General features: G+C 36.0%; 1 protein-coding gene across 2 annotated transcripts in view; it reads right to left on the bottom strand.

The window, feature by feature from the left end:
• RANBP17 (RAN binding protein 17) overlaps positions 1-23,739 on the bottom strand; it is a 162,520-nt gene that overhangs the window by 37,853 nt on the left and 100,928 nt on the right. For both annotated transcript variants that reach the window (XM_032197067.1, XM_032197068.1), the window contains 4 exons: positions 20,282-20,385; positions 14,004-14,092; positions 7,790-7,897; positions 5,181-5,263 (listed from right to left, as the gene is read on the bottom strand). In XM_032197067.1, the coding sequence (XP_032052958.1) occupies positions 5,181-5,263; positions 7,790-7,897; positions 14,004-14,092; positions 20,282-20,385 (384 nt within the window). The remainder of the gene's footprint in view (positions 1-5,180; positions 5,264-7,789; positions 7,898-14,003; positions 14,093-20,281; positions 20,386-23,739) is intronic.

The raw sequence follows: 23,739 nt of genomic DNA, 5'->3' as shown, positions 1-23,739 counted from the left end.
GTAGATAAATAAAAACAGCATATTGAAAATATTATTTTTATGTTGGTCTCCTATAATGAAAGGCAAGAGGTTTACTAAAATGTAAGGAAACCACAAAACAAAAATAGATGGTCCCGAGATGTACTGAAACATCATTCCTATACCACTGGGAGTTCAAAAACACATAGTAAAGGGACTTGTACATACAGAATTAAAAGTGAAATATATTGGGGATGAAGAATGGTGGACTACACTCCTCCTACTCCTTTCAATTTCCTTCCCTCAGTTGTTTATTTTAAATCACTATCACTCAGTTGGCCTGGCTGTAGCCATAATGGACAAGACACAACACCCTTTGCCAAGCAGCTGCAGAGCCCTAACAAGGCTAATTGACTACTTAAGTGCCTTTTGCATCCCATGCCAGGGTTTACATCTTTTGAACATACAACATTTGTGAAGACATCTTAGGATTGTCTTCTGCACTGTATCATTGGTGGCTAAATCATCAGGACAGGACACACCGCTACTACCCTCATCGCAGCGCTGGATCCGTTAAGCAAAACGAAGCACTTGCGGAGGTGCTAATTTTCAGAAATACAAAGATTTCATACTTTTATTCAGTGGCAACTGACAGTGGTTAGTGTATTTTTAAAATAGGCAGTTTAGATTTTTGCTGCTCTCCATTCAAAAATGAGCTCATTGTACACATGTCTACAGGAGAAAAAAATGCATGTGCTTTGGACGAGAATTACAGAATCACAGAATCACAGAATTTCTAGGCTAGAAGAGACCACAAGATCATCGAGTCCAACCTCTGACCTAACACTAACCAGTCCTCCACTAAACCATATCACTGAGCTCTACATCTAAACGCCTAATGCCTAACAACCCTTTCAGTAAAGAAGTTCTTCCTAACATCCAACCTAGATTAGAAATAGATTTCAGCAGCCATGCTCACATGCATTCATGAACGCCCCAGAAACAGTTCTATCCTGCTCCCCTTTATTTTCAGCCCAAGCACCTATCTTACAGAAGATAAATGAGGTAAATGGAGGTGCCAGGTAATAATCAGGCATTGCAAAATTTGGCAAAATTTAAGATGGACAGAAAGTGGGATGCTACAAGATGTCTGTTTAGGAAAGTTATTCTGATTTAAACAACAACCACGTGTTTAAACAGAACAAATCCATACATAAATTCTAGATTTTCATAACCTTAAAAAGGCCACATTTACATTATCAAAAACTGCTTTGATCAGTGTAGTCCAGACTTAGGAAAAATCAGCAATATCCACCAGTGCACGGTGCTCTGATGCTGGTGAGTAAAATCACCTGATGCCACCCTAGTTCAGTTACTAATTCCTTGCCCAAGTGTTAGCAGGATGTATTTCATACCAACTTTTTATGTGTCTATAGGTTGATATAGCAGGAAGACTCCCACCATACCTAACCCGTAACTGGAACGTTTCTTCTTGTTGAGTTTGGTGCTAGTGAAATTTCTGAATGTAGTTGTTAAATATCTTGGTCTATGCTCTCAGTCACACAGCCTGAATGCTGATTTTTGGGTAGACCTGTGTGGAGCCAGGAGTTGGACTTGATGATCCTCGTGGGTCCCTTCTGACTCGGGATATTCTATCATTCTAAATACTTTTAGTAGCACTTTCTGTACAACACCAGAAGTGAGGGAGAAGAAAAATTCCAGATCTAAAATGAACTTTAATTTTGCTGACCATAGAAGCACAATACAATTGCGCCATAGTTTCATTTATGGTTTGTACATTGGATTTTTTTTAAGAAAGCAGAGCAACCAGGCTAGGAATCACCCTCTGGAGGTGAGGGCCAAATCTCACCCTGGAGAGCTGCTGAGCTGTGGAAGAGGAGCTCTCAACACCCAGGGCAAGGTGAGCAGGAGAAGTAAGAGGAAATGAGCGAAGAGGTAACAAGCCCGGTGTTCATGCAGGGATTGCCAAGATGAGCAAACACAGACAGGCCTCCAGGTGACGGAAAGACCTTCCCAGTGATAAGAGGAGGCTGGGCAGACTTTGTGGCAACCTGCTACGTCAGTGGATTAACTCAAAGGGAGACGGAAAGGAAGGAAGGAGCTTTCCGCAAGGACAGTGCGATGAAAGAAATATGTTTGCTTCTGGTTTTTCCCCTCTGTCTCATCTAGTCACTCTGTGCTTCTCTTAGTAAAAAAAAAAAAAAAAAAAAAAAAAAAAAAGTAATTATTGTAGTTTAGATTACAATCAAATCTATCCTGAGTTTCAAAAGTCTTTTTGATCAACTCTGAGGAGCTCCCTATGACCTGCAGGCGCATACAAGAGGTTTGTCTTTCTGTTGTCATCTCTTGACATTTACTGTGCATCTTCTGCTTGTTCACTAATGCTTCCACCATAAAATCATGCTGAATGTGAGAATCTCAACTATCGCTTTCAAAATTTTATGCTATTTGCACTTATGGTACAGCAGAATCACACTTATCCGAACGTGAGGCTGGAAATACTGCTCAGGAACACTGTACTGAATTTTATGATTGTCACTTGGTTTACTTGTTTATCCTTCCTCATACGTCTGCCAAGATTACATATGCTTAGAATAGAAATATAGATTTAAAAAAGCCAGAGTATTATGGATTAAAGTTTTCCTTTAAAGCACAACATAGGTTTTAAGATTTTTAGAAAGGCATTTGAAATTAATGAAAAATCTCTGAATATCAGTATTTTTATAGAGATTTGTATGTTCAATGTATCATACAGAACTGAATTAATGAATCCTCGCAACACATCTCCAAGAGCTGCATCTATTCTATCCACTGGAACAGTAATTCCATGAACTGGTGGTAAATGGTGATAAATGCTCTAAGTGTTAATAGCAGTTATTCAAAGGTGACTAATTGTGAAATACTTACAGTGGTCAGTAAAACCTTCCCAGAGTGTAAACCAGCGACCACTTCAGAAATAGCTGTAGCAATCTGAAATAGCGCTAACCTAGGACGTTTATTACAAGGCCCACAGCTGAGCCGTGCTGGTCAGAACAGAGCTGCCCATCTGTGCCAGCAGAGCCAGCTGGATTATTTGAAATCCCTGCTTTAAGAGGCTGATTCAGCTGACTGCGCTGGGGGCTCTTTCATGTTCATTTTGCGGTGAGTCCAATCCTGGAATAAATACTGACAATCACTCACAGAACACTCAAAAGAGTTTCTCTAAATGTCTCACCAAAACAGTGGAAGGATACTGCTGTGATCCTTTCAGACACTGATGACAGTATGGATATGTTTTAAAAGCAAATTGGAAATAAAATATTGAATATTTAAATAAATATATATAATTATACACATACACATTGATTGGAGGTTTTCTCCCACCTCCACATCTTTCTTCCAATTTCAATTCATAGGTGACCTCCACACCTTTCTTCCAATTTTAGTTGATAGGTGATTTAAAGTTATTATTTTGAAGGAAATCAAGGACAGTTTTCCTCTTGCTACTTAAATCTGTTGTGAGTAAAACATCTTTCCATAGCAAAATAATTACAGAGGACAGGAAAGGAAATTGTGAGAGAAAGCTCTTATCACCGTTTCATTTCTTTCTATGCCACACATCTCCAAATAGATGCCACACATCCTCAACTACTTTTCACAATAAGCATCGTTTAACTAAGAAGGCAACAGGTGTTTGGACACGGGCTTCAACAGACCCTGTGACTCCATTGCTTAATTTACACCTTAAATTTGCACTGTCCTGAAATTTCCTTTTACAATGCCTAATTAACTTCTCGCATGAGCCAGAAGATGCTATCTGGTCTGTATGTGCAAGAGCTTTAGGGCTGAGAATTTTATAATTTTCATATACACACCATAAAAGCTGCACCTGAAAGCTAAAGGTTTCTTAATAAAGTGTTTTGTAGACCTTACTTTGGAATGAAGCAGGTTGAAACCAGCCATTGTGGCTGACTAAGCAAGGATTAGAAACTGGATGCCAACAGCTGAGATAAATGGATGGCCAATGATAAGGTAGCTTTCTCGGAAGAGCAGAAAGGATGGTAAAGGCTGATTGAAATTAAAAGGAAAAAAAAGGATCAGGTACCGTAAGACAAGTGGGCTTGAAGCACCACCATAATTACATTTATATTTTTCTGTATTGTTAAAAGAAAGTTTAAAGCAGTTAAGTATAAATTAAGTACACGGATAATAGAAGTTTAATAGTAAATTCTAAAACTTTACCTCTTATCTTCTCATATAAGGAAAACCTGTTTTTTTTTTTGTTTATTCATTCTAACAAATTAACCAAAAAAACACATCTTAAAAACTAGTGCCAGCTATGGTATATTTGAAAAAGAAAACAAAGAAATGATTTTGCAAGGAGAGAGAGTTACATGGTTGTAATTTTTTCTGTCGTAAGTATTTGTTTTATGCATTCTGCATATACTATTTCCATACCCTGCAGATCAAAAGCAAAATTACACTTGTATGCTTTTTTTTTTTTTAATAAAGGCAGCCATGTAACAAACAATTTCCAGACCTAAAATGCAACCTGAACACAGTGAAAGCAAATTCAATGCATAAATTTTCTTTCATTAAAAGTAACAGGACACTTACAACTATTCCTTTTTACAGAAACTACAAACCTACAAAAACTTGGTAACGTTCCTTTCAAAATATTTAAAAAGCGATTGTAAGCGATGAAGTTAGTTGGAGTCTAATATAAACACTTGGTGTCGAAGACCTGTTGCAACTGAATACTTGAGTGGGAGCAGTAAAATGAAGCAACTTATTATGAACAGTTTTAACAGCGCTCTAGGGTAAAGCTGTTATGGTCCTATTATGTTTTGGAACTGCTGGAATATAATTTGAATACATAAAATCAACCCACACCTATCAATCAGTAGCCCAGATCAAACACCTCACGAGTATTTGTATCTTTGCTGAAATCCAGTTAGAGCTGCTAAAAGACAGGCATTCAAGTTAAAGTGATAGAAGCAACAATTTTACATGAATGGACACTGATCTACGAAGGTAGAGCTCCAAAGGTCTGCCATGCGAACCCTGTACCTTACAAAAGGCTGATATCAGCTGTACTAAATTGCAGTCCTGCTACACACTCCAAAAATCAAGCAGTGCTCAGGAATATGAACTAACAGGATTTTTATATTACAAGACAGGCAAAGAATTACACTGCAGAGGAAATGTTAATGAATACCTACCGTATGTGCAAATCATTTTACTAGCTTCTCTGAAGAGAAGAATTCCATTTGGAGATGATACATCAAAATTTAAACGTTGTGATCTAAAAAATAACAGCAAAAATATTCAGATGGTCATCGAAGCAGAAAACTGCAATGGATTCATTCCCTAAAACAAAAAAAACGTATTTGCTGATTACAAAGTACACTTACTTGATAAATTATTTCTAGCTTTCAGTCCAAAGATGTACAGTTTCTTAGGCAACAGATTTAGATAACTCATCGTGTGATAAAATACAAAAAGAAAATTAACCAAAAATAGTGACCAGACATCGTGTGTTTCCTTATGCAGTGACTGGTGAGTATCTTGTGCCTTATATAATCCAGAAGAATGCTGCAGATTTTCTACGATCCAAGCAGTTAGGCTAACACCTTGCTTCTGTTCAGTTTTTAAAATCAGCTAAACCCCACTTGTTATTCTGGTACATAAAGTCCGTGGCCATCATGAGACAGTTCTCCACGTGTAAATTGCAGTAAGCACTTGCCATGAACATTCAGACCTGAAGAAGACCAAACCATGTCGTCTCCCCTAATGCAAATGCTTCAACAAAGCCAACAAAAAACATTTTGTTCCCAATTTGGAAACACAGTAGAGCCCTTGCCTAAGTTCCTGTTGTATCTTTCTATTTTTTTTTGTGATAAAGAAGCCTAACTTCTAGTTTATGCCTAAGTGAAAACCATTAAGTACTTAAAAATTAATTTTCAACACAGATCTTAAGCTTCTGAGTAACTTGCAAAGTTACCCTTAGTGTTTATTTAGACCAAAAGGGAAAGGATACATCACTGAGTGATGTACAACAGGAAATCCCCTGCTGACCTATTTGGTAGTCCTCACTTTTGATGATATGTGTAGTACTTGTACTACCCTTGTCACAGAGACAGGGGCAGGCATCTTTCATTCCTGCAAGTCCAATTTTTTTTTGTTTTCTGAGCCCATATCTGCAGGGTTCTGTGCTGCAAATTCTGGAGTAAATCTGGGTGTTTATAAATAAATAAAATGTGCCTTGTATAAAACATTTGTGTATTCCATATGCACGACATGATAATGGCTTGCAGAGGCAAAAAAAAAAAAACACAACAAAAACAGCACATCTTCTCAATGTCAGAGTGGCATAATGCACAATCTGATACTCTGTAACATATTTTAACCATGTCAAAGTATATTGTATAATGCATTCTAACCTGTAAAAGCTAATGCAGTACACAACTCATGAAGAACTCCATCCCAGATGATGTTTTCTAAAGGGAACAAGGCAGATTTTCTGAATACCAATAGGCAGAAGAATAACATGAATATGGAAAGTAGCTTGAAGAGCCATCTTTTGCATAAGATTTATTGTTCCAGTTCCTCTTTGCTTTCGTTTACTATTATTAGAGTTCTGTGTTTAGGTTTTAACAATCTCCTCCTTGAAATGCGTTGCAGCCCCATTAGAGCATACTGCTTGTGCCTTGCATCATGAATAAAAATAGGTTCAACTTCTCCAGCCTTTATTATACTACGACCAGGACAGAAGACATAACGAACCTACACAAACCAAAGAGGAAGCCACAGCGAGCAACTCAACACAAACGAGCAGGGAGCTCTGCCTCGAGGTCTGTGTAGCCATTGAGGGATTAGGAGTACATCACACACACTTGTGCTTGACTGGGAGCCAACTCGGAACAAAGCACCGATTTCCTATCACTAGATTAAAGTAAAAATTATTTCAAACTTCAAATATTGCAACTTTTGTTCTTTGTAAGTTTGATTTGCAAGGCAAAATGAAAAGCGGCGAGAACACATACTTTTCTGCTGAAAACCCTAATTACTTTGGTCATGAAGATAACCAGTACAGAGACATTACGTATCAATTTTTCATTTCAAAGTCTTTTTTTTTTTTCTTCCTTTGGGCAATACACTAAATATTTCTGAGTGTAATGATAGTTTCCCCAAATAAATTGTTCTGTTAATTGTGGTAAAACAAAAATTTCATTCTAACACCTGCAATGCAAAGTATTGACATCACCTCCCAGAATTGTTCTGAGGTCTCTTTAGCGAGCCCATGGAGAAGAAATTAGACATGGGAGAAGTTACCTACAAGTCGGTTATAAATACTGCTGTATTGGATAATATTCTTTCCTATTTTGGCTAGAAGAGTTGAGCTAAGGAAAGAAACTGTAAAGGGAGTTGCAGTTTAAGAAGTACATATGTACACTTGTGCTTGGCTTAAGGCAAAAATTCAGCCTGCAGCAAATCTTGACAGTAGACTATTTTCAAATATTTAATTATAAAGTCAGAATTTAACTAGCTTTTTTTGTTTGTTTGTTTTTCCTAGTTAAAGCATACAATTCCACTAACTTGTAATATAAAAATCACAGCAGTCTCTCTTTCTCACACATTCCCGTTGATAAAACAATACATTGACACTGAAAGCTGAGCTCTGTTTGTTAACTTTGCTCCAAAATACAAAAGTAGCAGTGTTAAAGACAAAGTCAGACATCATAAGGATCAGCAAAAGACAGAAAGATAGGATGCAGAATGCATACCACTGCAGTATTCATCACTTACATGATTCTCATGTGATTCTTACCTGTTTTGCATGAATTCTGCCATCAGCTTCAAGATAGGAGTTGTACATGCAGGTTCCTGGTACCACAATTCAATAGCTCTTTGCAGAACAGAAATGTATGCAGGGTATCTTCACCAAAATTAAGGTTTGTACTGACAAAACAATGTCTTCCAAAACTTCCCCTAAATCTAAACTACGGTGTCAGACGGGTGGGCCAGATACAGACCCTGACAGCTCCTTCTGACAAGGAGACTACCAGAGCTGTAACAAAGGAAAAGGAAAACGTTTTGTACACGTGAAGCTAACTTACCAGTATAGATATGAGGTTGGCTTTTAATGAATGGCAGAATTTAATTGCATTTAAAACTAGAAAAATTTACACATCAGCAAATCCTAGGGTCCACAATTTCGGTGCCACCTCCTATGTATTGCATTTGCTATATAGTGGTTGGGAATAGCTGCCTTGCATGAAGTTTGTTTCCAGAGTATTCAAGAAAAAGAATTCAGATAAACTGTGCGGGGGAGGCCAGGAGTTAGATTTCTAAGAACTCTTTCAGGAGGGCTGTTTGCTCGTCGGTACCCAAGAGATACCAGTTCTTCTAAAGCAGGATTTGAAAGAATGCAATATAGGAATAGAGTCTTGTAGCCTCTGCAATGTAGCTTAAAAAAATCTTATGAGTTACTGCCTGTATCAAAATATTTGATATGATGATTTGATACATAGCTGACCCCTAGTTTTCCCAACATGCTGAGAAAAGGGTTTGGATAAGAATGCAGACTGGTAAATGGAAGTGAGGAAGCACAGCTTGACTGGCAAAGAACTAAACAGTTTTTATGATACTGAACCAAGAGATTCTAACTGCAATTTGCTATTAAAATATGATCAAGCCAATATAGTCAATGGTATTATTTAATATTAAATTTATTTTTCATTTCTAACTTCGTTTCATCTCATATAATTCTGCTTTATTTAACTGACCGCACTAGAAATAGTGACTATTCTTAGGAAAATGCTATTGCCTATTCAGAGCATAAAGGCAACTACTGTGAATCTTACCAAGTAGAATACATGCCAAGCACTCAACACTGGATTGTGAAATAGAAGTCTGAAATGTGTAAAGGTTTACTTGCTTCTAGGATATGTGGACAGTAATGTCCCAGTTCAATACAGCTCTTCTGGTGAAGGCAAAGCCCTCACACACGGCACTACTGATGAATGACAGTGCTGTGCAGACAGATGGAAGGCATTCTGGCTACTGCTGTCTGTCTGAGGCATCTAAAGACTTGTGCATTTTTGCAGCCAGCTGCTTGAGGCACTGTAGGCATAAACTATATATAGCAGAAAAGGTTGATGCGAAATAGACTTCTAGACCTTGTCTCTCTCTCCTTTAGGGAGTTCTTTACATTTTAAATTAGATAAATTAGAGCTAAACATACTATGGAGAGTTACTCTGTAATATACATGGATTTAAATTCAAGTTCCATTTGCCTAAAATACCCTCAAAGGGCACAGATGATCCATGCCACCTCATACCTTTATAAATTCACTAATGCCAGTTGAATTTTTATCTGAGGTGGACTTCCAATGGGCTCACTCTCAACTAGAGGATGGCCAAAATACTCACAATACAGCAGATGTCATGTAGGGTACAGAACTGAACTGAGCTGAGCTGTTGATTCTCCAAAGTCATGCTTCTTCCTTGGTGGAATGCTGCAAAGCCCCATTTTGTAAGTGTGTGGGGTAAAAAACAATTGCCTTTTCAGATTTCAGAGAGAACAGAGTAACTTGACAGCCAAATCCACAGCCAGAATATAAGCCAGCCATATCAAAGGCTGCTAATATATCCGGTATGATTGGTTATCTTAATTCAAAAGTTTGAGCATTAAGCCCACATTCACTGTCAAGCAAAGACTGAAGCTGTACTCAAGTTTTATAAATGTTAGGGGTCAACAGAAAGGCTTCAGCAATTTGCTATATAAGAAACCAAACAAATGATAAATTAGCTTTAAAAACAACATTATTTGTAAGTGTTTTCAACCACAAGCTTCAAGTGATCTGGCTAATTCAGCAACATAAACTGACCAGTCAGCTTTATTGGTCAAGCTGAAAAGAATGCAAATGGGAAGAAACGATGCTAAATTTTGAATCAACACAACTGGCAGTAGCAGCTATTAGAAACACATTAGTAGATCAGGTAGCCTCATCTCATTGGAAAAGCTGTTTAAGGAAACATCCATCTCTACAGTTGTTGGGCTCTTTCAAGTTTGTAATTCTGAACCCTTAAAACATACAAACTTAATATTTCTGATTCTATTTTTCAAGAACTTTTTGATCAAGCCATCTTACCATTACACACGTTTTTATTTTGTTAAGAAATACCATACAAATTTGGATAAATAAGCATTAATGGTAGTTTGATTTTTTTTTCCTAGTGATCCACGCCTGAAGAAGCATATGCTCAAACATCCAAATATCAAGGTCAGTTGCAACTTTTGAATGACCATCCACTAGATAAAGCATCTCCAGGATGGATGAATTCTATAAAGGTAACGGTTATGGTATCTCTACCTATATAGAGATCTTCATAAAAAAAGGCAGAATATTTCAACAATGTCATGCACTCATGCATACACATCCCATGCTAGCTAGCAGACTGCAACTCTGAGCCAACCTAGTCATGTAATTCTTGCAACCCATTTTCTTATTGCAACCCTTTTCTTTTACAAACAACGTAAGTCATTAAATACTGAAAATCAACTGGGAGGAACAGAGGAAAAAAATGCCTTTGGGTTACCACCTAACTTTAAGGACCACTAAATGAAAGTAACAAAAAAGTGGATATTACTCTCAACTCACAACTGAATCTCCATAGACTTATCTGACTGCAAGACCCAGGACCCTTAAACTACAGCCTCATATTAATATGTAATAAAACAGATTAAACATTCAAAATCTCATCCAGGCTCTCTTGAAGTAAATAACAGAATGAAACGTACCATTAAGAAAATCGGACTTTGATTCTACTCAAATTGGCATGGGGGTTTTCTGAGGCCTGAACACCTGCATGTTGAGGACTGACCTACAAATTACAGAGACCAGATGTTATGATTACAAAAGGCAAATAAACTTTCCAAAGCCACGGTACTGGAATCATCATTGACAGCTTGACATATCAATGTTTCAGGAAGAATAAATGACTTTCATATCCTTTTTTTTCCCCCCTTCTTTTTGTTTGTTTGTATGATGTTTTTCTTCATCTTTCATTACTGGAACTCTTTGGGAAGATGCTATACTTAACACCTAAAACTGCTTAAAATATTTGGAAATATTTTAATGAAGTCTTTTGAGAGATCACCTAATGCAACTTTAAAACAAATTTTACTATTATTATCAGTATTTTCTCTTCATCCCTTGCCAGAGGAAAACTATAAATCTTGTCTCAGCTGAATGAACACCATTTATCATATTCATTTTCTTGTCAATACAATTATGAAAAGCCTTTGGCCTTTTTCCAAGGAGCCTGATTTGCTAGAGAAACTCAATTAGTATAAGCAAGCCTGCTACAAAACAGCCCTATTTGGCAATCTAGTGCAGCTTCAGCATACCTGACGATTCACCTCTAAAGCACGATCCTAATAACTCAATCACAATGGCAAAAGAGAGCATACAATGCTGTTGTCCTCCCCCGCTCTCTGCAAGACCAAAAGGACTTAAAAGAGATTATTTCTGCTCATTTTTGCCATCTACTGGACAAAAGTTAAATCCTAAACACTTAGGAAACAACACTCGGGGAAAAAAAAAAAAAAAGAAGAAGAAGAAGAAGAATCGCTCACCTGAGAGAATACTAAGTGTAATTTGTTTAGTTATGGACAGGGATTTGCTCCAAAGTATCTCCTGCAATCACTTGGAAAGTTTATCGATGCTGCCTTCTGCCAGTGATTTACAAACGATTATTTCTGCGTGTCTTCAGTACAGAATTATCGTCATCTTATGGTATTAAAAGCCAAGGCTTTTATCCCTTGCCTAACTGTATTATTTATTTACTGAACAAATGCAAGAAAATCTGATTTATTTTGGCTAATATTCTGTATCTGCTGTTTTTAATACTGAAAGACTAGGGCTTAAAATATTACAGAATAAAATCTGTTTGCAAAACAGCTTGTACTTGGTATATTAAAACCAATTTTTAATTTTCTGATGGTATATTTGAAACTACAAAAGAAATATATTAATCAATGGACATTTAAACTTAATATGATAAAATCAGCATCTGACCATTCCTTCTCTTCCCATTTCCCTTTCTGTCCTTATATACAGTAAATAAGAGCTGAGATAATAGCAGCTTATTCTGCTGTAATTCTCTGGATAAATATTTGGATGAAGCTGGACTCAGCCAAATGAGGTGAAATCCACTGAACAGAAGCATGCATTTACCATTTACAGCCAAAGGTGGGAAGGAAAGAATTTTTAAACCTGTGCAAGGGAAAGGTAACTGAGAAAGCCTGGGCTTTGAACGCCACAAAGATGTATTTTAGTCTGTTTATGCTGTTAATACAGATTAATGAAATCCCCAGAATTTAGGCTGTTTTTATTTTTTGAAATTAGTTTAATTCATAAAATAGAATTAATAAAATATTTTAAAAAATCACTCAGAAAAGGGTCCTGAGGATTACATATCCTAGATCCTTTCATAAAAAACCTCCTCCATGTATTATATGAATCTTTTTCTTTTTTTTTTTTTCAGATGGAGAGGAGGTAAGTCTCTCTTATACCTCCCTCTACAGCTGGAGATTTGTACTTCTGCACAGAACAGCACGATATTCATACTGCACTAGGAAAAACAAAGTAAAAAATTTGAAATTGATGCATTACTGATCTACTTTTATACATTGTTCATGTTCTACTATTATGTTTTAGGGTAACATAAGCACAAACAGTACTAATGAAGTTAAACGTACCCCGATGGTGCCCACTAGAAAATGAGATGCTAATTCACAGTCTGGCTTCGGTAGATTTTTTTTTTTCCTCTAGTCCTCTAAAACTGAAATTAAGTAATGCTTTCCACTGATTTTTCAGGGAAATGAAGATTATACTGCCTTCTGTTTTGGATTTTCTTTCTGCAAGCTGTGTCACGCAAGCAGAGCCTGCACATGGAGAGAATCATTGCTGGCTTGTAAAGGTCTTAAAAAGGGCTTATCTGAATTCTGTGGTCATCAGAATTCTAGCACCCACCACATAAGGACATCTACCAGATCCTATCAGGCTTTGTTGGACAGCCTTTAAGTCCTCTCAGGCTAACTTCCTAGCCAGAATTTCTGATAATGCATTCCTCTTTTATACTCCCCAAAAATAAGTGAACAGCAGATTTTCATTATGTACTCAAAGTATTTTTAAAAGCTTGATTTCTAATAAAACATGCAATTATACTTTAACATTTTTTTTTCTGTCCGTAAAATAAACAAATGCATAATTCACTTCCACAGCTTTGAGAACTAAATTATAAAACCCGTAATTTCAGTTACTTCACTACATATTGCAGTATTTTGTTACTAATATGACTGTGTGCCTAAAAAGAATTACAGCTACTGTATTTATGAAAATACAAAACATTTCTCTAAGTATTAAGAAAATACCCATGAGTATTATCATATTTCTTGGCATAAAAATGTATACAATATTGAAAGCAAATAGAACTGCATTATCATTATTTATTGAAGAAAGCTAGAGCCTAAAGATTTTGATTTTGTTTTCAGACGTCCATTTTCTTCTGATCAAGAAGACTGCAGGTGTTGTGATATTAATAGAGTTGACATAAATAGAAAGTAACTGACTAAATTAAAGACATGATTCATACCAGAGAGAGAAATCTCCCCAGATAGCACTTGTATAGTATTTTTTTAAGCACTTTTGATGTTAAACCAAATGTAGGTACATTGTGCTTTGAGTTAAAGACACAGCTTTCTCTTTGTGAAAACATTATGGATTTATGAAAGGAGAGAAACCATTTGGATATGTTTTCTAGATTAGTAGTGTGACATAACAAAAAAGTGACCTCTCTGTGGTCCTTCCCAGTTAACTGCATGGTTGCCATTGTGCTGTAATTTTAGCTGATTACACATTAGTTCATTTAGCTTTGTTTCCTCTTCCCCACTGTGCCATACTATTAAACTAATGCAAGGGGCCTGGTATCCCTCTGTGCACAGAGCTGGTATTGTCATAGTGTAATAAGGATACATCCAGTCAAACAGCATGGTGTAGCTGGTCTTTGTGTTTAGTGCAAAGGCAATCCCTCGAAGATCTCTTGCCAGCCCGATCAACATACGCTGTCAGTGGGAAAGAGACACAGTAATTGATTTTCACGTTAGCACAGAGCAGATGGAGTAATAATCAGCCAATAATGACCACATATCTGATTTTGATTCATTAGTTTAAATGTCTCGCTCAAATCCTTTTTTATAAAAAGCACAAAGATTCTTTCAACAAACAAGATTTCCACAAGTTTTATAGTGCTAACACTAGCAAAATGCTTAGGAAATGCTTTTGATTATTCAATATCCTATACTAATGAATAATGCAAATTAAAACATAATATATGAACACAGTGTATTAAAGTTTAAGAGTGCTTCCTGCGTTAATATATTTAAAGTAACAATAACAATAAAGCATTAATTTAAGCTTGTAATATTTTAAATGAGGTCTAAGACTAATTGGTACTCATAACAAGCTACAATTAAGGTTACACTGAGATTCTCATTGTATTGTTATTTTAACTTTTTTTTTTTTTTTTTTAAATCATCTTCCAACTTAGGTTTCTTCAAAAAGTCTTTATTTTATTTCCAGAAGACCCAGCTAACATTTATCTGTATTAATGTTAGTTCTGAAACGATTTTTTCCCCCTTTAGTGACTGAATAGTGGCTTTAGAACCCTTTCAGCTCAAAAGCAGACAACACTGTGTAGATAATTAGCCCCTACTAAAGGGCTGTTTTCAGGATAATTAATAGAAATCATTAAAAAGAATACCAGTGAATGAAAAAATATTTTCACAATACAAACCAACTTTCAAATGTAGTTAAACAACTATTCTCTTTTTGACAATGAACTAGTATTAATAAATTTTATCCATATGTTGCAAGGTGGGGTTTCTAGGGCTTTTCATTATGAAAGACCACAGCACTGCAAAGCTTAGTAAAGAAAAAAAAAATCAAAGAAGCATGGCAACAAAAAAGTAAGGAGCTTGCTTTTTAAAAACAGAGTTTTCAATAATGCAGCACTTGATGATAATATTGTAATATTTATAGCACTGAGAAATGCAAAAGGTAAGATTCACATATTAATTCTAAATGGTCACATAAAAAGCAAATTACGGCTGATGCCTTGTTAAACTGCTAAATGTAATCTTACACAAGGGCTAATTTCTACTTTTCATATACAGACACATTAGTCCAATTGACTTGGATGGCACACACGTAGATTTATCTGAGGATAAATTGAGTTCCCTACGAAATGCTGGTAAGGTTGCTAGGAGTATTTTAATATTTGTGTTTCCTTTCTGTTGTGCATTGTAATGGCCTGAACTTGCAAGATGCTCAGAGGTCTCAACTCTCATTAACTTTAATGGAACTCTGAAATCACTAGAGAGGAAGTGTTCAATACTGAGAAGATATGACACAAAACTGTAACTTTATCCTTATATTCATTGTATTTTCATACTTGGTGCATTGTTTTGTCCACACAGAAAATAAATATTTAGCAGATACAGCTGCCAAAACATCAAGAATGAAAAGAACTAGGAGCAACACTTGATACTTCTTTCCAAAGGGGTACAGAGATACAACAGCATATACAAGGAAGTGGAAACCTTCGAGTGATTTGGGATCTTTTGCCCATTCTAACCACGGCAAATGATGTAAGCAAGACTGCACAAAGAAAAGGCTGATGCAAGGAAGAAGGGGAGCTACAGCCCCTGGCAAGACATGAACTTGCCTTTGTTTGAAGATGCACTCAGAGGGAAAGAACTCGCCATCTTACTGTGGTCTCTGGAACATGGACTAGATAAATACAACCAGCCAAACACATATTCCCGTAACAGGCTTATTCTGTCTTTATAAAAACAACTGGTTGTAAGAAAACACTCTTTCACAAATGTATTTAGAAAACAAATTGTTTGTGAGCATTATAAACTGTTAATACAACTCAATGTGCAACATACTTTAAACTACGGCTCCAGATTTGCGAGAGCCCATACAAATACCAGGTAATTTCAAACAACATTTGACCTTCAATTCTAAAGAAAGGAAAAAAAACACTACACATGCTACATATCTCGGCTTTCTATTCTTTGGCTTCAGATATTGCTATTAAAAAGTCCATACCACTAACCACAATATTCTTAATAAATTACCTCAATCTACAAAGCACCATAATATTCTTATGCCATAAAATAACAGTGAACTCGGTGGTTTAGTTATTATCCATTGGAACTCAACTTTAGGAAATAATGCCAACAGTTAGCAGTATCAGGGCAGCCTGAATCCTGAGATAAACCCTGCTCCTGTTAACTGTCTGGCAAAAATACCTTTAAACTTAATCTGGAACAAAAAATCATCCTAAATTCCACATTTGCTTAAGTCACACTTAAAAAGAAGAAAAACAACCCAACCAACCACCAAACCTACAAAACTTCTGAGACACCCGAGTTTATTAGTCCATTGCAAGTTTTCAAAGAGCACCTGTATGCACAAGATTTATTAGTGACAAACAATATTACAAACTTGTACATCTACTTTTAGTATGTCATGCTGTGGGACTGAAAGAGCCCTGCAAACTTAACAGTACAATCTGAGGAATACAGTAAGATAGGGCTTCATTCACAACTGAACACCAGCCATTTCTGGGCCAAAGTGACAGCTGATAACAACAGCAACTGCAAAACGAGTAAGATGAGAAGTGAAGCACAGTAAATAAAAAACACGTAGTAACAAGAGCTTGTCAGTAGTATGTGGGCTTACACATTGATTTTCTTACTAAGGAAAATTTTGTTTGAATTTCAGTTTCAAAACACTCTTCCCTGAGCACCAAAGAGATAGGTCTCCTTAAGATTAATTAAAACAAACTGATTTTTAAGAATTCTTGTGTGTTGGCTCACAGTCCCGAATAAGATTTTTCAATGGATTTTTAAAGGAAAAGAGAGGATCATTTAAATATTTGCAGGAAAAAAAACCAACAAACTGTGACTTGCCAACATGTGCCAAGTGTCTGACTAACACAATTTAACACAGACGAGACTACTCACGCCACCCACCCCCAAAATGGGGTTTGTAATGGAAAGTCTGACAGACCCTTAACTATAGTGGCACTACTGGGTGCAGCTATAATATTACCCTCATAATTCTACTATATAATAACAACAAAGGAAAAAAAAGGTGAAGGGTCATTGCGCTTTGTCTTTAGAATTAAGATGGCTGTCTTCATCCTTACAGCATACTCTTAATTCTGGAGACACGTCTTAATAACCTCTAAATAGTTCCAACAAAAGAGCCGTGTCAGAGGAATGAGCAGGCCCCAAGGTGTTTCAACTGGAGTGTTTTCATCTGCCTTTATTGCTCTATCCCTCTCCAGAATTAAGGCAATAACCTGTGATAAATTATTCAGGAACTGCTACAGGGATCAAAGCAAAATCATTCTGTTAAAGTGCTGTTTGCAACATTTGGCACTTAGTGTGAAAACTTTTAATGTGTGCAAGCTGAAAATCAAGGATTTTAAATAATTTAACAGCATGGAGTTTCTACAAACCAGCTAAAGATAGCATGTTGCTATTTAACTGCTTTTTCCTCAGATACTTTTTTTCACGCGTTTCTATCAAACCTGATGATGTCACAACCATAAACAAGGTACGACAGAGATTCCGGCTACCCAGTCGATATATTACTTAACTGGATTGTCAACAGGAGCCTTTGAAATTCTTAGGAGAAAATTAGCCACTGTTTTAATATTGGACATCTTTCCTATTAATATAAGACTGTGAAGAAAGAACCAGCAAAGGAAAAAAAAAAAAGGCAAAAAGGAAAGTACGTAATTACTTAAGCCATCTTCAATTATATTTGATCTCACTGGAAAAGAAGCCTAAACATATGTTTTGTATGCAGATTTAATGATTACAAATGTATTTTAAAAAGAAAGAGCTCCCTTGCTGTGATTGTTTTTCAATGGTGTATTTCAGAAATATTAAACAAAAACCCTAGCCAGTTAGAAAGTCCTAGTAAAAACCACAAATTAAATGAATTTGGCAGTCCTGGACCATTTTCATAGTGATATTTTAACAGTGTCATCTCCCTGTGGATTGGAATACTAAGCATTTTATTGAAGAACTGAACTGTTTTTGTTTTCAGTACTTGCAAAATGAAGTACCTGAAAGCACTTTTGCATGTATTATTTATTCATCATGATAGAAAAATAGCTTTAACCTAATAAATTATGTTTAAGAGAATTTAGAGCAAAAGTTTTGTTTATGATAAAGCAACAGATTTAGTTCTTTATCAGTAGCTTAAAGCACCAAGTTTTCTTTATACAAATTAGACAGATGGTGCTTACAGTAGAATTTACTAAAGGTCTGTCACAACAAATGCAGCCAAGCTGCATATTTAATCACTGCAGAACCTTGTCTACCTGCAGCTGCCAACTGCTAATCCAATTTCCCTGATAAATGTGGCAAGAGACACGATCAGCAATAAAGAGCATCTAACTCCATTTTCCTGCAGGGCGTCTTTTGATGAACATTTAGGACGGAAGCACGGAGTGCACTGTGTGGCCCTGGCTTGTGGCAGCTGCATGCATTTTGAAGACACAGTTCTCAGGTTACTCACTTAATTCTGCCACTATCATTATGTTGCTATTGATCTCAGTAGCTCTTGTCTACACAGCATTACTCTAGATGAAGCTGAATCAGGCAGTTATCATGCATCAAACTTGCTCAAAAGCCTGGAGATTTCCCCTTAATTACTTGTGATTTTATTTGCAAATACCGTTAAAGTGTAATCAAGCAGTCACTTTCCAGGGTCGTTAAGAACTTGCTAGTTTAGGAATATATCACTGGCACTCCATTAAAATTTCTCTACTAAGATGGTTTCAAGCAAACCAGACAGGACAACAGCAAAATTATTTTAATAAACGGAACCCTCATGAGGTAAATGCAGTTTCCTACAGAAGGATAATGCTATCCAATGACCACTTTGTTTCAATTTTTAGGATTTTAAACTTTAAAATATAGAAGATGATTCCAAAATAGTTTAACTGTATTTAACAAATGAAACATGATTAAAATCAAATACATAAAAAACAAATGAGGAAACTAGAATTAGGTAAATATTGAAATAATATCTGGTACTACTTATAAAAATAATAGCTCAACTCCAGTAATTATTGTGAATTGTGCATCTTCTTGTAATGTGAGAGATATATTGCATATAAATTATTTATTAAATATTTCTAGCGTATTTGTTTATTTTCTTATGAAAATAAGTAGATTAAAGTGGCGACGTACATTTAACTTTCCATTATCTCATGAAAAAAATTACAGTGGTGAATTAGAAATTACTGTTAGGGTGTCTTCAAAATTACCCTGTGTAGCTAGAGCAAGCACTCCAGTGTGCATTGTTAACTAGTTATGCAGTGACAGTAGAAGGGGCTCTCTTTAATGCAATAGTGTTTTAAGTATTATCATTCCTGATGACGCAGCTTGCATCTAGCAAATCTTTTTCTTCCCTAAAATATACTGTTGTTTTGACACAAACAGCTTGCTACACTTAAGGATTTTACTAATAAAACATAATGTTGTGTTAGATATTATGACTGTTGCCACAGCTGAACTGACTTGTCAAATCAATCCTAATATGGCTCCCACAGGCACATAAAAACCTTATTTAGCTATCAGTTATCCTAATCACTTTGTTCAGTTTAAGGGTGCAATACTTCAAGACCAGTTCCTATTTATACATATATGCCCAGCCATTTAATAAAGTCTTGATTTATATAATAAATTCTTGTTTGAAAAAAAATACTTTAAAGCAGCAGTGTTTTATCAAGTGTGTTACAACATGTCTCCTTATACCCCCAAATAAATATGTTAATACACACAAACAGGATACTAACATGGAAAAGGGAAATGTTACATACAAAACAGATAAACTATCACTGAAGAAAAATGTATCCCTCTGATTATAAACAGGGCTCAAATGGGGTCACTTGATCTGTAAGCACTGAAAAATCCCAAAGTTTTTATCAGATATTTATACAAGGTTTCTTTTAGGATAGTCATTCATGGTTTTTGTATCCCTGTCGTCTACATTCTTAATTACATATATGTATACAGGTATTAATATACATATAAGTATACACATATATGCATTTCAACAGAGACAGACAAAAGAAAGATGACAATCTGTTGCTAAATGCTCACCCAACTATCATTTTTTTACACCAATAACTTATTTCCCTGTAATTGAAATAAACCTACCTTTGCCTCTTCTTGTTCAAAATTACTGTTGAATATCTGAGTCACACTTTCAAATGAAACTGTGAGAGGCAGCATGAAATTCTCAAATTCATCCTCGTCTTCACCTACAGGAAAAACAAAACAAAACAAAACAAAAAACCAGCAAAAGCATCAGATCATATTCACACCATTGTTCATAGGGGTCAGTCTCTTAAGCTTTTATAGAAAAATCTCACTGACATCATCAGAATTTTCAGAAGAAATACAGGAACAACAATTTGAGGTTTGACATTTTTTACTGAGCTATAAACAAAAGACAAACTGTTGATCACAAACAACTTGTATCTAAGACTACCACGTCTCCACATTTCGTACCTTTATCCTTTTCATATTTCTGTTTTCTCTGCTAATCTAACAGCATTTGCTCAATACACTAGGAAAAACACTCACAAAATACAGATGAGACTCAACAGTTAGAAAACGTTGGATTTAAGTTGCAATAGTAAATTAGACCATTCCCTGTGTATACTTCACAGCACAATGTTTAAATCACAATGTTTTATGATGACATGCTATTTTCTCTACTTCCAATCTATTTAGTATAGGATGAACCTGCCATGGAAATAAATCTGGACTATGCTGGGGTTATTTGCATCACATCATTGTCTCATTTGCTTCAGAGGTGTGAATTTGGAGTAAATGAGCAAAATGTTGTGGGAATGGAAAAAAAAAAAAGTGATCGTCTTGGCTAGACAGCAGGAAGACTGGTCTGTTTCTTTGCCTTGTCATGATGCTGAACATCTCATCATAAACAACAACAAAAAGTTTTTATAAATGACAACTTGCATGGGAAGTGGTACTTGTGCTACTTATCTTCAGGTGCTTAACGAAGGTGGCTTGCCTCTTGCATGCTAATTCCTCTCTAGAGCAATGAAGAGTAGGAACTAACTTACGTTTTTTAAAGAGTTCTTTGCTATAGGGCTTCTCTCCCTTCTCTTTTCATTGGCTAATCAAGCCTGGGGAAATCAAGATAGAGAGGAAACAGTTGTGTACTTTGCCCTGGGCATCTATAAATGGTTAGTGTCAAACACAACAACTGGTCCAGACTACTCCTTGAACCAACACTAGGACCTTTTTCATTCTCTGCTTCCCAACAATACTATTAATTCTGGACTCTTATTTTCTGGGCAACTGATAGATAAAACAGACATATGCTAAGTTGCAACTGAAATTACCTGAGTCTTTTACGCATAAAATTAGTTGCACAAATCATAGAATGGCTTGGGTTCGAAGGGATCTTAAAAGATCATATAAATCCATTCCCCCTGCCACAGGCAGGGATGCCACCCACTAAACCTACAAACCACCGCCAAACCTGGCATAAGCTTTACAAATTTATTTCTTTTCTTCATATGCTCATTTGCAAAATGGGTTTAATTCCAGCTTCCTATTTCTCAGGGATACTGCAAAAATCAAAGCACTCACCCAGAAGAGGCCAGGAAGAAAACTTCTGTCTTCAAAACAGAACATACTGACCAACATACAAATCCAGGTGACAACCCAGAAAAAACCTACTCAATAGTTACTCACTAAGCTAGGATGACACATCTGAACTGAAAGAGGCAAATATCTGCTGAGAGAAGTAACTGTGATCCTACAATTAAAGCTGTCTCATAACAACATATATATTTCCAATGCAGAGGAAATGGAAGTTTCATAGTCAAACCCAATTATGGCATTTTCTCAATTCTGAATACTCAGCTTTGTGACCTAAACTGCTTCCTTTTCACATAGGACTTCCATGTCCAGCTTTCCAGATTTTTTTAAAAAGCAAAAGAAACACTTCCGATAACTTAAGTGTGCTGCATTGGTCCACAACAGTATCAGAACCTTCAAATAGCAAACTATGTTCAAGCAACCATGCACCCTGCACATGCAGAACTAGGGAGGCTCAGACACTTTGTGGCAGCTTTCAAAGCCCCTGCTGGCAGCAATAGGACTTGGTGGACTTTGGGAAACTGGACTCTAATCCCATCCATCTTTGCCTGTCTCCTCTGCCATCTCCATTCCTTTCAACCCAAATCAGTCTTTTTATTTGCCATTTCTGGAACCTTTGTGAACTCCCCCTTGTTCATGGTAATCTCAGACCATTCATTAAGCTTTTTCTATCTACCTCCTTCCTTAGCCAGCTCTAGTTCCTCAGTCAATTCCAATACAGTATTAGTTTGTGCTCCTAATTTTTGCTCAACCAGAGCTTCGTCTTACGCTTCTAGAAGTTAAACATTTACTGATCATATTATTTTCTATTTCTCTATGTATTGTATATCCTGTTGCTTTGCCTCTTAATTACATATCCAATTACTACCTAAACATTTCTTCCACATTCTCGCATGAGCCACATTCACATCCCGTGAGCAGCACAGTATTAATGAGGAAAGGAAGAAACTATGCTAAACAAACCTTCCATGGTAAATTGTTCATTTGCTATAATTCAAACAACACATACATATCCTTGCTATGTCCTTTGGGAAGGAAAAAAATTGCATCACTTGTTCATTATAGTAGGTCTGTGTGTGGCTTAAGGCAATAGTGTTTTAAACCTGCTTTACTTGGAGAGGTTTGGCACTGAGCATGACTGCATATACCTGTAAGTACAGGACACTGACAAATCACGCAGAATAGCTCCTGAAGGAATTTTCTACAGTTTAGATCTACTGCTTTTGGTAGTGCAGAAGAAAAAGAAAGAAGTGATAAAAAATTATTAATCCTTATAAAAACTTTTATTTAAACACAACTTTTACTGGTGTTCTTCTATTAGTTTTGGTAACTATGTAATTCACACACAAGAATATTCAGTTTACTTTAGAAATCTTGGACCAAGAACCAGTTGGACAAAATGGTGCAATTCTAAATGCCCCTAAAATTATCAAAAACACAACCGAGGCACACAAATATCAAAGTCTAATTATATCAATACAATGCTGAAATTATCCAGCAGAAACCCAAGTGCATTTTGAAGCAAATATTAAATAATACTGAATAATATACTAATAATATACTACTGATTTATCCTACTATAGTTTGATTTTGTTATTTACTCCAAGAGAACGTTTTTTAAAATGTAAATATTCTGAATTTACTGTACTTCATTCATCCCCCCAAATAATTCTATATTAAACTATTACTCAGAACAGCCCCATTAATGATAATTCATCTTCATATTATTCCCACGTAAATAATTTAGATACATCTCAAGAAGATTACATACAAAGTTCTTCTTGTAATTTGAAAAAGCCGGAGAATGCAATTGGTACAATGCTTTTTGGTCTAAAAATGCTGCTATGCACAGTTTGAAAAATCTTTTGATTCACAAGAGTACTGTCACTTAATGCTTGCACTAACACACAGAAAGCACAATACGTACACTTTTAGTACAGTATACTTTACTTTTTAAATTTGGATCCTAACATGACGCTCAC

Source organism: Aythya fuligula, chromosome 14, assembly GCF_009819795.1.
Source record: "Aythya fuligula isolate bAytFul2 chromosome 14, bAytFul2.pri, whole genome shotgun sequence".
Lineage (NCBI taxonomy): Eukaryota > Metazoa > Chordata > Aves > Anseriformes > Anatidae > Aythya > Aythya fuligula.
This window is presented reverse-complemented; position numbering and strand designations above follow the sequence as displayed.